General features: G+C 36.1%; 1 protein-coding gene across 1 annotated transcript in view; it reads right to left on the minus strand.

Moving 5' to 3' along the window:
* The window catches only part of FIG4 (FIG4 phosphoinositide 5-phosphatase), a 71,514-nt gene that overhangs the window by 27,020 nt on the left and 29,814 nt on the right, over window positions 1-14,680 (minus strand). Inside the window, exons 12-16 of the mRNA XM_075046816.1 lie at window positions 14,411-14,527; window positions 12,831-12,876; window positions 11,092-11,240; window positions 6,876-7,042; window positions 660-798 (exon numbers count right to left, since the gene is read on the minus strand). Coding sequence (XP_074902917.1) covers window positions 660-798; window positions 6,876-7,042; window positions 11,092-11,240; window positions 12,831-12,876; window positions 14,411-14,527 — 618 coding nt within the window. The remainder of the gene's footprint in view (window positions 1-659; window positions 799-6,875; window positions 7,043-11,091; window positions 11,241-12,830; window positions 12,877-14,410; window positions 14,528-14,680) is intronic.

Consider the following 14,680-nt stretch of genomic DNA (forward strand, 5'->3'; position numbering starts at 1 on the left):
AAATGCAGTATTTATAATCCTTAACAAAACCATTCTACATTGTGAAGCACTCTACAATTACTTTAAAAATTTTACACTTTAAGCTCTATTACTTCTGCATATTACTGTGCAACTACAATGGAACGCAAATGAAGAAAAATAGTCTTCAAAACAGACTAGACATGGCTGAAAGGAAGGTAGAAAATCATGGGCTTCTTGGTATGCACAGCTGCAGACTAAGTGCATTACACAAAAAAATTAAACAAATATTATCCTCATCACCTAACCTCAAATACAATGACTTAATAAATCTGACCATCAAAAATGCACATGTGTATTGCTTAATGAGACACTGGTAGCTGTACTTCAGTAAAATAGTAAAGCATTTCACATTGCAGGATAGAATTTCATATGAAATGAAATTTCTTTTTTCAGTACAAGAGGAAAATAATGTACTAAAGCAAATTGTCCAAAACACCAACATCCAACATTTTTGGTAATCTCTTGAAGGTTGGGGGTGGGTGGGGGTGGGGGGCGTGGGCGGGTGTTAAGTTTTTGTAAAAGCTTAAAAAACAGTAAGCAAGCTTTTGACAGGCTGACCAAATAATTTGGTTAACAACATGGGGGTTTTAATATTTATTAGAGCAATACCAAACAAACAAAACATAACAGCAAAATACCTTCGCCTGGTCTGTGACAGACTGAGGGTGTTCTTGTGATGCAAATAAAAATCAGTGGGAAGTTCCCAGAGATGAGGTTTTCCTTCTGTAGGCTTGAATACTCCCAGAAAGAGATTGATAGAATCTTGCCTGTCTGCATCTGTTAGACAAGAGGTACACTTAACACCAGGAACATTGCAGAGCTCAAGCCCATTCAGACATTTGCTTGTTTATTATGTTTGCTCCTCACAGACAGAGTGTGTATGTCCTATGACTTCTACAGGGACCTCTGGGTTTCAACCACCGTAATGAAACTTCATTTAGACCTGACTTTCTGCCACACTGCAGTGCACATGGGGCTGGTACCAGCACTGCCTCTTTCCTTGGCTTCTCTCACAGGAGCTGAGGCAGAAGCTCTGCTTAAAGGCTTTGCAGAAGTAAGACCTCATGCTGCAGCTCCATCTCACACCTCTGCATGTATGTGTATGCATGAAGCATGTGCATGTATTTACGCATGTTTCAGGGAATCTGACATATCACGATGAATGATTTAATGAAATTAAACAGTACCCATACAATACACAAGTTTCCCATGTAACACACAAATTATGAATTCTTTGGGTTTTTCTAGCCAAAACATAGTCAGTAAAATGATTAAACTTCACAGACACCTTTTAATAATTTGGATGTTTTCTCCTGTCAGTTTAAATCATCAATTTCTCTTACCATATTCTAAGCTTCACCAAACTAAATAAGGCAAGTGCTAAAATCCAGTAGTTACATACCACTGTACATGAAACGTGACAAGAAATGTTGTTCACTTACATCTTTAAAATCTCTCTTGCTACCTAGCTGCAGATAGAATGAGTTACAACAGATACGAAGAAAAAGCTGGAGTCAGATGAGGGCTTGGGGACGGTGAACTGTGATAAAGACGGCTTTGCAAGCAGACTTGTAGGGGCAGAAGGCAGCTTACATGCAGAGGATCTTCAGATATGGGGAAATATGTGGAGAACTGAACTCTATTTGTGCCCTGAGGAATTGGTATTTAGAAAGCTCTCGTATCCACTCTTGTCTGCACTTCAGTAATCATCAGACAAGGAATAGTTCAGATGAGTTCAATAGATAGTGTTACACCTTCAGTTCTCTCCACATTTCAGAAAGAGCATTATGAGAGTTGAGTATCCCTTTAGCAACACACTGCATCAAAAAGACAAACTGAAGTGTCAGTATACCAGAAAGCAGTTAAAAAAATAGGCAGAATTCACAAAGTGGTGATATGACGGCAAGGACAAAGTTGATTCTTGGCCACCACCAAAGTTTCAGTCAATATCTCCTTCTCCCCAGAATTCAAACATGTCTTCCCTCTGTGCAACATGCAATATTTTTTACAGGGAATTAAGGCACACAAGCAGCTGACAAATGAAGTGCTATGTAGAAATCTGGTGACAATAGGATTACAGAAAGGTACGGTAGGTTACAGAAGTGTGTATATGCAGAGGTCAGTATTTGGAAGTGGGATCTTCTGTATAAACAGTCACATGGTATAACAGGGCAAGGAAAGGGGGGGGTGAGAGACAGGGGGACGAGAGAGGAAACCTCTTGATGTTGCTTGGCTATCCTTCCCTACTTAGAGGGCCTTTCATCTGGAATCCGGCTTTTTTCTTCCTTTTCTGTCCACTCATACTCCCTCCAGATACTTTTACTGTCCCTTGAGAGCACTCTTCCAAAATTATACTTATTTTACCTTCTTTCTTGCTCCTTACTTTCCCATTTTTCTTAAGAGTATCAACTTACAAACATTAACTCTTCAACACAGTAATACTCAGTGTAGGTCCTTATGATTTGCAGGCCATATTGTTTCTGCAAAATAGTGTCACAGTTTAACCAAGACATAAGGAGAGAATGAGGAAGGCCAGGAACAGTGCAAGAAAGCTATGCAAAACTCAGCAAAAAGGTCTGAAAAAAAAATAAACAGAAGAAACCTCGTTGAGGATGCTGAGAATTAAAAAGAAGGAAAAAGTCACAAGCAATAACATGTATTCTTTCTTCCTGATCAAGTTAGTTAGTGGTTTAAAGAAAGTGCTGAACAAAACCCAAGAAAGCTCTCTACTTTAAGCATAGAAACTGGAGGAGCACTAAAGACAAAATTACTTAACGTGAGCAAAAATTGGTGGTAATTTCTGAAAGCTAAAATCAGAGATGAGCCTCCTTTGTCCATTTACCATTGTTTCACCTGCCAGGAACAGAAGGTATACTGAAATTGTTAATTAAATAATTGTAAAACAATTAGAGTAAAACAAGATAATTCAGTTAAACTATGTCACTACTTATATGACAGATGCTAAAATGAAATAAAACTAAATGAAATTTGTTCTGTGAAAAACAGCTTGAATTTAAACTCATACCAACTGAATGAACCAATTCATTGTCTGAAATGGTCTAGAGCAGCAGTTCATTAAAGCATTCTTACCTTTCTTCCACAGCTAAAAAATGACTGCTGTTAAATGTTACACTGCAAAAGGACTCAAGCTCTCTTGCATTTATTGTTTCAATTGTGCACTTGTGTTTTAAACTTAACAGAAATACAGGACATTTACCAGGAAATGTCTTTCTACTGTCTGTCTTCTCAACTTGTAATTTAAAAGTAGGTAAAAAACCATAACATTAAAGATCCTTTGTGCAGCCGTCTTCAAGCAGGCACAAACATATACATGACTGGGGAAGTAGATAGTTAATTTGAAAGGTGACAAAAACTCCCCACGCCTTACCTTAAGGGTTGAACAATATTTTGTTTAAAACTAAGTCATAATAACAAAAGATTTTGTCTTTGAAACACTGGCCACAGAAAACAGGATATTGAGCTTTTCAGATCAATTTTCTTATCTAGATAGAAAAAAAAAATCTCTCTTCAAAAATAAATAAATATGAATGCGTCAACACACTGTGGAGCACAGACAAAAGAGCAAACAGGTCTTCTCCCTTCATTGTTAGCACCGAATGTTGTAATTATGTACAAGCAAGTAGAAAGACTGCACCGAGTTTTCAAAAGATACTGCAATGTACATGTATACCAGCACATTTTTAAGACCATTTGAGAAAACAGGAACTGAAGGGGCAATTTAATTGAATTAGCCTAAAATAATCTACTGCTCTCAATCTGAGTTTGCAACTGCACTACATGACAAATTACTAAATCATAAGAGATTCAACACAATTGGGACTATAACATCCCATGACTAAAAGGTTATAGTAATTAAGTTTACTTTCATACAACACTACAAGGTAGTTTACTATGTCCAGTCCTGTTTGTGGATAAATAGATTATTCCAGATTCCAGAAGCTTATTATGCATGTTGCAACTCTAGCACTGAAGTCTGCAATGCCACATTACTTTCTAAAATGCATAAAAGCTAGAAGAATATTATTTGGAATACCATTTCCTAATTTCTCTGACAATCACAAATAAAAGAAAAATGTTAGAATTCAACTAATCAGAATGCCTGCCAGAGGGAGTGTTGAAGGAACACCTAATTCTTAGCTGGATAATGTTCTTTTTTCTGGTACAACTCACTTGCTTATAACCAGGGTACTTCAAACAGTTGACTTCCCAAACTACACTGCACCCTCTACTTCTTTCAAATGCTAGAATTAAAAACATGCATGAAAAAAGTCAAAATTTTTGCCTAAATCTGTAAGATGTTTTCAAGTTACCATAAAATTAATTGTCCCATGTTTTTAGGAGGAAACCGTGGTTTTCTTCTAAGCTTCAGTCACTAACTTGATCCTGAGAATATTTTTTTAATTCTTCACTCTTCTATTATATAAGCAACATACTACAAATTTATAGGTACAGAAAATCCATAGAAAAGCTAAGCCACATGTCACGAACTAGGGTGAAACTGCATTCAATGTTATCTTTCTTACAAGTCCAAATCTCATCTACTGGATTAGTATCTCCAGGCAAGTCACTTAACCAATACATGTCTTTTTCTCATCTGTACAGCTTAATTAATAGTGATTATCCCAAGAGCTTTGAGGTCAACAGATGAAACCATTTTCTTAAAAGCATAATTTACTTTTAGAATCATGTATTTTTATAAGACAGACAAACAGAACAAGTATGGCTAAGTGATTTATTTAGGAGGCACTGTTAGCAGGCCACTTGTAATCTTGTTCTGAATTTGATACGCTGTATGACTTCAAGCAAATCACTAAAATTTTCTGAGTCTGTTTACTACTGGTATATAAAATTCACAAGCATTAAAAAAAAGTTTCTCGGATCAGAAACACAAGGAAATGATGGCTTATGAACTGGCTAGCCCTCAGATTTTTACTTGTATTTTAAAGGATATGTGATGGATATAACAGTAATAAGTGCAGTATAGCAAATCAGAATCTTGTTCTAAAAATGCTTCATCTCTGCTTTCTGAGAAAACTTCAAGAATAAAAAGATCTCTCTTATTGTGTCACATTAACAGGCTTGCAGATAATAGGCAGTGTTGGACAATGAACCTTTAAATTTCACTGAAATTACTCTTTTAAAATTTCATATTAAAAATGCAGTAAATACAACATTGAATGCTATGTTTGAACAATGCCATCTTCAAACACACTGAATGTATAAAGCACCAAAAATACTTGGCTCAAATGGGATCAAATACCAAAACCATAACTAAATTGGGGAAAGTGTGCGACACCTGTATGAAGGTTTCATTTTTCATATTAACTTCAGTAAAGACTAACATCTGTTTATGTACTCAGCTACAAGTTCGCCCAGGTGACAAGAGGGATGTTTTTCATTCTGTATTCTTTCTGCAACATCTTTTTCAGAACAAATTCTTTTATTACTGAAACACACGTGTATCGTGACTATCCTTGCAAGCAGGCCACAATGCCAAATGTGGATCTAGAAATTTGCTCAAGCTTCCACCTAACCATTTAAGCGGCTGGCACAAAGGCGAACAGCTTCAGAGGTTTGTTCCATCTTGTACGTATCAGTACAGGTGATACTGCAAGTGTGCTTCCTTTTGCTCATAAGAATTGATGAAGCCATACCTTATTGCTACTGCAAACAATAAGAGACTATATCACTGAAATAAACAAGCTCTCCATTTCTCCTTTAATTTGGGCAAACATGATACACAAATTACATGAATTACATTCAGAAACAGTACTTTAAGTGCTGTGCTCTCACATTTTGTTACACGCACAGAACTGCCACTAACAAAAGCAATAACTTCAGTTAAAGAAACCAGAGATTACTTAAGTATTTCTAGCCACTTTCCAACTCACTGTTTTAAAGTTCATAGTTTCTTAATAATTGCAGTCTACCAGGAAAAAAAAGCGGCTACTTCCTTCCCTGGCTACGCAGCTTTTGTGAAAAAGAGTAATAGAGGACAGATACAATAAACACAGCAACACTCAGTGTTTGTCATCCTGACATGTCTTAGACTGTCCTTTGATCATTCTTTTAGATCTTTCTCATGACTTCTAAAAACACGAAGCATTTTTTGTTTCTGTTATTTTGTGTAAGTAATGGCTCAGCATTTTTCAAAGAGGTTTTCTCTTGGCAATATTGTCCAGAACAAAGTAGAACAGTATCAGTGACTGATACAAGCTAGTGAGGGAGTAAGCTAATATTTTACAACTTATTTAACTCAAAAAATAGCTTATTTACTTGGTGGACCTTGCTTTTTTAATTTAATTTTGTCTTTTTGACCACAAATTCAACAGTTAGTAGCTTCTATTCAAACAAAACAATTATGTGCATCTGAGCTTACTTTTTGTTCGAAGACCCCAAAAACATCACAAGAAATACTCCACTTGAAGCCTTCTACTCATGTTTAGATTTAGATTTACCAGTTTCCTTACATGTGTTGAAGACTTTCTGTCCATCATTTTAAAAGTTCTATAACAGCTATCTGCTTCTCTATTGATCTACAAATGTCACTGGCAGTTTCAGTGCTACATGTGTACATTTTCTAAATACTTTTTACATCAGTTCACTAACTTTTATCAAATAAGGCTGCATGCTACAACATGCATTTGAATAGGATACAAATACTTCATCAAATCAGAATACCCATTTGATATCCATCAAATTTTACTGAATTATTTGAAAATTACAGTAGAGAGGATCTCTGTCATAAGATCATAGTATAGATTATTGAAACATCACAAGTAAAATGCTTTTTAAATAATGGCTTAAAAGAAAGCACTTAAAATAAAATTTACCTGAGAAAGCATTACTATAGTATCTTGAGAGTGTTTGCATAATATCTTTGGAATGCTGAGTCCATGGAGCTATCTTTCTATACGTTTTTACTCTGTGGACAAGCTGAGAACCTCCGTATTGCAGAGAAAGCGTGTCTCCATGATCTTCATATAATTCTTCAAATAATCTGAAGGAAAAGCAAAATGTGTCATCAAACCACAGAAAAGAGTTTTTTAAGAGAAAAATAATAAAGTATTGTAGTAATAAAGTCTTTCTGTTTAATAAGCAATAAATCTTCTTCCCCTAAGTTCCTATGCCAGTTTAAAAAAACAAGTATTTCATTAAAACATGCTATTAACTTACAAACAACTTATAAATTACAAGCTATGTCTCTATTCTCTGTTCAGATAAATATGTGGAAATTTTATTCAGATATAATAATTACTAAGAAGGGTTAGACTATAAGATTTTCACTAGTTTATAATATATCAGAATGCATTCACACTACAGAATATGCACTTCTATAGATTCAGGTAGAAGATTAACATGTCCTACTAGTCTGTGGGGAGAAAACAAATCGTATACCTTCACAAACTAAGGTATTTTAAATATGCTAAATGGGACAGAACACATCAATATCTCAAGGCTATGTTTTCGATCAAGTCCACTGGGAACGAAATTAGCATTACTTTCCAAAAATCTCCCTAGTTACAATAATGATGGCTCAAAGGTACAAACAAAATAAACATGGCTCCTAAGAAATGTGAATGGCAGTCAGATACCATTTGCTGGAGCTGGAAAAATATGATGCAAAAAGAAGGTAGAAAGAGTTGGCTGCTAAGATGAACAAGGAGAGCTGGCTAAAAGCAACACAGTCCTATAGCATCAAGAAGTTAACAGCCTCCAAACTGAGAGCAGTCCAAATAGCAAAAATTATCAAGAAGCTCCCCATCAATGACAAAAACAAGACAACAGTCTCAGAAAACGAGGCTATCCTAAGGAGATGACACCCAATCTAAAAGATAACAGATTGAAAAGTAATTTTCAGAAATGGAGATTATGGCCTTGCTTGAACAAGACAACGACAAGGATGACATCGTGCTGAAAGAAGCTGAAGGTTTAAGAGGCAAAAACCAAAACAGAACAACACAAACAAACAAAAAGCCAGCCACCAAACCTGTAGAAACATATTTCACATCAGTATAGCAAGACACAGTAACTCAGGCATCTGCATGTGACACACTGTAATACCTGAGAAGAAAGAAGTCCTTGAGAAGTGGAAAGGAGGGTAGAAACAAACAAAACAAAATGACAACAAAATAAAAAAAAAAACAACAAAACAAAACAACAATAGCATTCCCTTAAGAAAGTTTCCAAAAAAAGGACAGTACTGCATAAGTAACCCAGCAACCATCTGACTGAAGTCCTCCTCAAAAGGTTCTGGATGAAGAACACTTATCTGAGCAGCAAATTGATTTCTGTAAAAACAAAAGACCTGTCCAGCAAATCTTCTGCCCAAGGCCTAGTACAAAAAGATCAATTAGGAGGAAACATCTGCTTATTAACTTAACACACCCCCCCTCCCCCAAAACCCACAACAAAAGAAACAAACCAAAACCCACTTGCCTCCACACAAATTGTTCAGAGCTCATGATATCATGTATGTCAGGTATGAGAATCTTCTGTTTGTTTCTTTGGGTTTGGTGGTTGGTTTGTTTGGTTTGGTTTGGGGGGTTTGGATTTACTTATTTTTTTTTAAATATACGGGGAAAGACAGCAATGCTGGTCAACTAAAGCTAAAAATATGGCTGAAGGCAAAAACTGGCAGGTAAAAGGATGATACCTCTCAAAAATTTCCCAGTCAGCCATGGAGGACTGATGAACAGAGTTCCAGTGACCTTGCAGTAAAGGTTCACAGAAACCAGACAACTGTAAATTCATTAAGGATGTTGATCTACTTGATTTGGAAAGGACTTGTAGAATTAAATTACCCTTCCACAGCCTCAAAATATTAAGCCTGCAGTCAAACAAAGACTAGTCTTCTGTAGAGACAAAACTTAACTACATATGATAAAATAAGCTGCTAAGGTACACTTTGTCTAAGAAATTTCCTAGATAGGACAACAATTACACTAAAGGAATCACTAAGAAATATAGCTTGCAGAAATGGTCTTGTGCAACAAAATCATTAAGATGATTAATCTTGCTAGACACAAAATTGGACTGTTGAAGTTGTATGGTTTCTTTATCCCTCAGTATGGCCAACTGAAATAAAATGCTGACTTCAGAAATCTAGTTCAGCAGAAATTCTGGATTGTAGCCAGCCAGTGAGACCATATGAGAAAAATCAGAATTATAAGGACAGTCAAAGAACGTGATGAAAAGAAGATAGTTTTTCAGACATGTTAGCTAAATTAAGGAAGACAGATTGCTATGCATTACCCTCTTTGACCGGTTAGAAGAGTGTAAATGAAGAAGCAGAATACAGAGAAAGCAGATACTCGATGTGAGACAATGCAGGGAACAAGAATGCAGGAGGTCAAAGTGAAAGTGAAATATGCACAATGGAAAGACAATATAGCACATGCCTGTCTTCAGAATTTGTTGCATTACGGAGCAGGATTTTTCAATTATTCTGAATACAGTAATTCAGAAACAAGTCTTAACAGATGACAAAATCTGTTTCAGACAGGCATCTAGTGCAATGGAGAAGAAAAAAGTAAGTCAAATGTGGCCAGATAAAAGTAACGTTTTATGCCAGGCTAATAGCTACATTTCAGAGAGATAATGAGAAATAAGATATCAGGAAAATCAGAGACAAAGCAACGACTATAATCTTAAGAGATGATGGTAAGAGATGGAAATTTGGGTGGTTGGGGCATAGAGAGGAAAGAGGAGGGAGAGAAGATAGACAGGAAGCATGGGACTATTGCAGCAGGAAGCAACAGATGAAATTTGGGCTCCCAAAACAGGGATGGGAAGGGGGGAGGTAGTAAAGCTTAAGGAACAATAGCAAAATGCAGCCTGAGGTGCTGAAGTAAGTGGTAGCTGTAGAGGATACCACAGAGAGTAGATACAAGAGACCTGTCCACCTCCTGGTCCCCTCTAGTTACAACCCAAGAGTCCTGATTGCTGAGTCCCAAGGAGCCTGCACAGCAACTGATATTTGCAGCAGCAATTGTTTGTTCCCAGAGGCAAACGTGCAGCACCTAACAGCTGGGACGTGGTGGATGAGAGGCATTGCTAGCACACCGAGGAAGCCAGCCAGCGGGTGCTCTCCCGGGCCATCAGGCAGGGGCCAGGAGCCACCGCTTGCACAGTGAGCCAACATGCTGCAAGTGAGGTTGTTTCTGTGGCTCAGACCAGCTGCTGGCACCAGGCAAGTGCTGGAAGCTAATGGGAGAAAGAAAAGGAGCTGAAGATATGTCTCGAGTAAAGGGGAGGGGAGACTGAGTACTTCTGTCTTTTCTGAAATACAAGTTATATCTCCACGTTCTAAAACTATCAAACAATGAGCCAAAACCAGCAATGAAGCTGTAAGTTTTACAGTCATGACAACAGCTTTAAGGAATAAAACCACATCACCTCAGGGACTCTTACTTTAATTTCTGAAGCATATTCACAAGTTAAGCAGCTTAGTTCCCCCAGAACATTTCGATTTAAATGCTGGGTTTTCTCAAATGGTTTGAGGATGCCTGAATACATATCATTGATACTTGATCTGAGAGAACAACTTTGCTGAAAACTTTTCTTCAATAAATCAAAAAGCACAATTTTTTTCCAAAGGAAAAGTAGGAAATAGCAAGGTAAGATGTACTTCTATACAAATGTCAGTTTGGCTTTCTCCATAAAAGCATGTACTTATTTCATTTTTTTGTCAGCATTTTGCCTCAAGCAACTGAAGTAAGTGTAAAAGACTGGGGTGGGGATTTTTTTACATTTATTTAAAAGGAGAACTCTTAGCTTAAAGTTTAGGCATATAAAGGGAACAAAGTCAAGCAGTTATAAGAAGCCTGATTAACATACTTGTCCAGAAAAGCAAATTTTCAGTGTGACTGGATTTTCTCAGGAATATTTCAAGTATGGAAGATTTTTTTAAACTTGGATGAATAAATATTATTAAATCATTCAAACAGAAAGAATTGCACTTTTCTTCTACATAGACATAATTTTCCCAAATCTCTTGACACAAAATTAAAAAATAAAACCATGACACACTTTATTAACATATCTTACCTAACAGCATCCGTATCAAATTGTAAATTTGGTTTATCAATCAAACCCAATGAATAGAGCTGGTATGCCAAAGCACATTTTCCCACCATAAATTGGGCTGTGTTAGTGCGATCTAAACAGTCCACACAATTGGTTCGGAGAACTCCAGTCTGGTAAAGCAATCCAAGTAAGAGATTTTTCTTAATTAACAAATTACTACACTCACGTTTATTACTTTTTTTCCCCCACTATCCAAGACTTGTCAAATCTCAAATTATGTCAGTTCACAAAAGTTTGAGGAAAGACATTTCTAAAAATGTGTTAAAAAGCAATTCATCTCTAGCAAGCTACATCAGACTGTTGTAATGCCCACTTTCAAAATATTCTTGCTTCTATCATCACACAAACTGCATCTCTCCTTCAACTCGAACAACCCTAAAGATTTACCTTAAAGATAAAAGCTATGTTTTATTTCAGTGAAGAAAGTCTTATTTTCAAGTATGCTGTAACTACTGCAAAAAATAAAGCACGCTTCTAACTTGCTCTGGTTCTACTGTGATGGTGCTTATATTTTAAGCTTTCCTTATCTGGAGCAACACACATGAACATTTTGCTGAAGGTCAGTCATGCACATATTCTTTTATGCTGCTTGCACCGCCGTTCCTCAAATCCATAATGCACGCAAAGTTATTTTACAATATGAACAGCTGCAAGAAACTTATTTTAATGTAACAGCACAGGGGATTCTTCTGCTCAAATATATATGGCTACATCCAAGCTAGTCAATTAACCTTTCATCGCCTTAATAAAGAAGCACTTTTTGAGTGTGACTCACAAGATGTCTATTCCGAGATGAACCGTGATCCAAATGCTTATATATATGCCAATGGTGACTACCTCAAATAATTAAAATTTAAAGATAGATAAAATAATCATTCCCCTAATACAGGTAAACCTGTAAGACTAACATTTTAAAAAAAAATTGAAATTTTAACTAGCATTGATAAGTTTTATTTTAAAACAGATCAAATTCTATCTACTCTGCTGTTTATCTGCCCTCAGCAAACATATCCCAGTGATCAGCTAGTAAAGGAATGGTCACATGCTTTCTAACTTACATGAATGGCAAGTCAAAAGCAACTAATGCTTCTTAAGAATATGCCCTGTGTTCAGAGTATATAATCATAACATTCAGGTATAAATCTGGTACTGTATGGTTTACAGTTTAGTCAGCACTCTTCTGTCCTTAAAGAAAGCAGCGTTTCTAGTTTATCTTTTAGTGATGGAAATTGTAACAGTGTACAGAATATTCAGCACTGGTGAAAATGCTTTTAATAACCCATTTTCACATGTATAAATATGTCACCAGGCTTCAGTATGCTTATTCCTCACCTCTTCTGTATAACATTATATTATGCAGTTTGCTAAAATGCTGCTAGTTTAACTTTCACTGCATTGGTAACACTACAGACTAAATAGTAATAGAAACTAGTTTAAAATATGAGCATTTCTCAGACTACCTCCAGCAAAAATACAACTCCAACAGCATAAAGTTTTGTGGTACCATGCAAGAATTTTAAGCCCTATTTCCCCATTGGGTTTCTGGGTTGGACAGCAATAATGCTGTTTATTATAAATATTAATTTAAGAGCATTCTTGTGAATCACCAATCAGGTATTTAAGTGAAATTGTTCACTGGTGCTTTGGCAGTGCTGATCTACATCACTATAACTATGAATTAATAAAGTATATTTTAGTACCTGCAAGCGACCAGTGGAAACAACATAACCTCCCAGTTCATTCCACCTGAGAAAGAAACAAAACAGAATGACCTACAAATCATTTAAAAAAAAAAAAAACAAACCAGGTCATACCATGTATTGACCTGCCCAGTGAAAAAGGATGACAATTAAAAATGTGCCACAAAGCAAAACTGATATCCCTGAATAGCAGAAAGCAGTGAAAGCTCTATGCAGCAGTAAGATGTTGTATTTAAACTACATTAAAAAAAATAAATCTAGTCTTGAAGTAGAAATATTCCAAAGCCATATTTCCTTTGCTCCCCATAAAACAGAGTATGAGCAACACAAGTGTTGCTAGATTGGGTCTTGAGTGCACAAAAATTGAAGCAGGTACAATGCCAACAACTGGAAGGTAAAGGCATAACATACGCTGTAGCACAAGCTGTTTATTTGATTTAAATCTCCCCCTCATACCGATTCTAGGCATACATGCTGGATACATACATACATACATTTTGTCGAGGTGTTGCAATTGTGTATAGGCCTTAACTGTACCCCAGAGCCAAAGAACATGAATCAGAAATTAATGACACTTTGAGGTAGAGGAGAAGTTATGCTCAGTGCAAGTAACCCCTGAACTCCTGATTTTTTTCAAATTAGTAGGGCTAGGTCAACCTAGCCTGACCAGAGCACTCCTATGGCAAGCCAATATACTACACTTGAGATTCACCAGACTATCTCTACAGAAGACAGCATTACATGGATGTACTGATCTTGCTCCTGCTAGTTTACAGTTGCCATGTTCGCTGCACTGCATGGCAGAGAAAAGCTCTAAGAGAGCCTATGAAATTTTTAGCTTAGACTGTTTCTAAATGAAGACAGCCTAAAAACGGAAGGATGCTCTTTGTGCAAAATATGAACGCCCATTTGAGTAGTGATGAATTAGATCCCTAACATGAAGACTTGAATCAAAAAGTTATTGAACTTCTAATGTGGAATTTATTTTACTTGTGGATTTTCAGGGACTTGAGAGAATTCAGCTGATTAAATCACTGTACTTCTGCAGCAGCCTAAGCAGATACAGTTTCTATTTTAAAAAAATGTTTTAAATCTTGTACATATGAATACCATAAAATCCACTGGAAAACACCAGACTCAGTAACATTTACATGATAGTTATCTTATTAGTATGCCTCAAAAGAAGCCACTTATTAAATTCCAAATGCTGTCTGCTTTGTTAAATTTACCCCCAAATTTAGGATTCCTTTGGTTAAGGTGGAAAAAAAACCCAAAACAACAAACCCAAACAACTTTATGTAAACACACATGGCACAGATTAACAGTTACAAATAATGGTTTGAAGTAAGAATTCATTATAAGTAGAACAGCAGCAGCATAATTGTACTCTTTCAGTGTATTACTATTCCTTAGCATGTGCCTCTGACTGCAATCCTTACAGCTATAACTTACTAACAAGTGATATTGTTTCATATTAATTTAAGCCTTAAAATAAGAAATAATGTAATAGACATAGAAATTCCAGACAACTTTCCAAGGACGAGATGTTATTCATTACGCACCAATTAAATTATACGTACTTTTCATCTGGCCGCAAGATACTGCAGTAGGAATCAGGTCGATTAACAAAAAATCCAGTCTTCTTTACGACACTTTCTGCAATCACATTCAGTCTATCAAGGACATTGCAAAGTTTGCTGAGGAGAAAAAAAAAAAAAATTACACAGTCAAGATACATTAATACTAAAAAAATTTTCACTGCTTGGAAAGTCTTTAAATGATTTAAAGGAAGACTCACATCACAGCTTTATTTATCCACCAGTAATTATGTCTATAGTTTTCTTACATTT

The sequence above is a fragment of the Buteo buteo genome, chromosome 15 (assembly GCF_964188355.1).
Source record: "Buteo buteo chromosome 15, bButBut1.hap1.1, whole genome shotgun sequence".
In the NCBI taxonomy this organism is placed as follows: domain Eukaryota; kingdom Metazoa; phylum Chordata; class Aves; order Accipitriformes; family Accipitridae; genus Buteo; species Buteo buteo.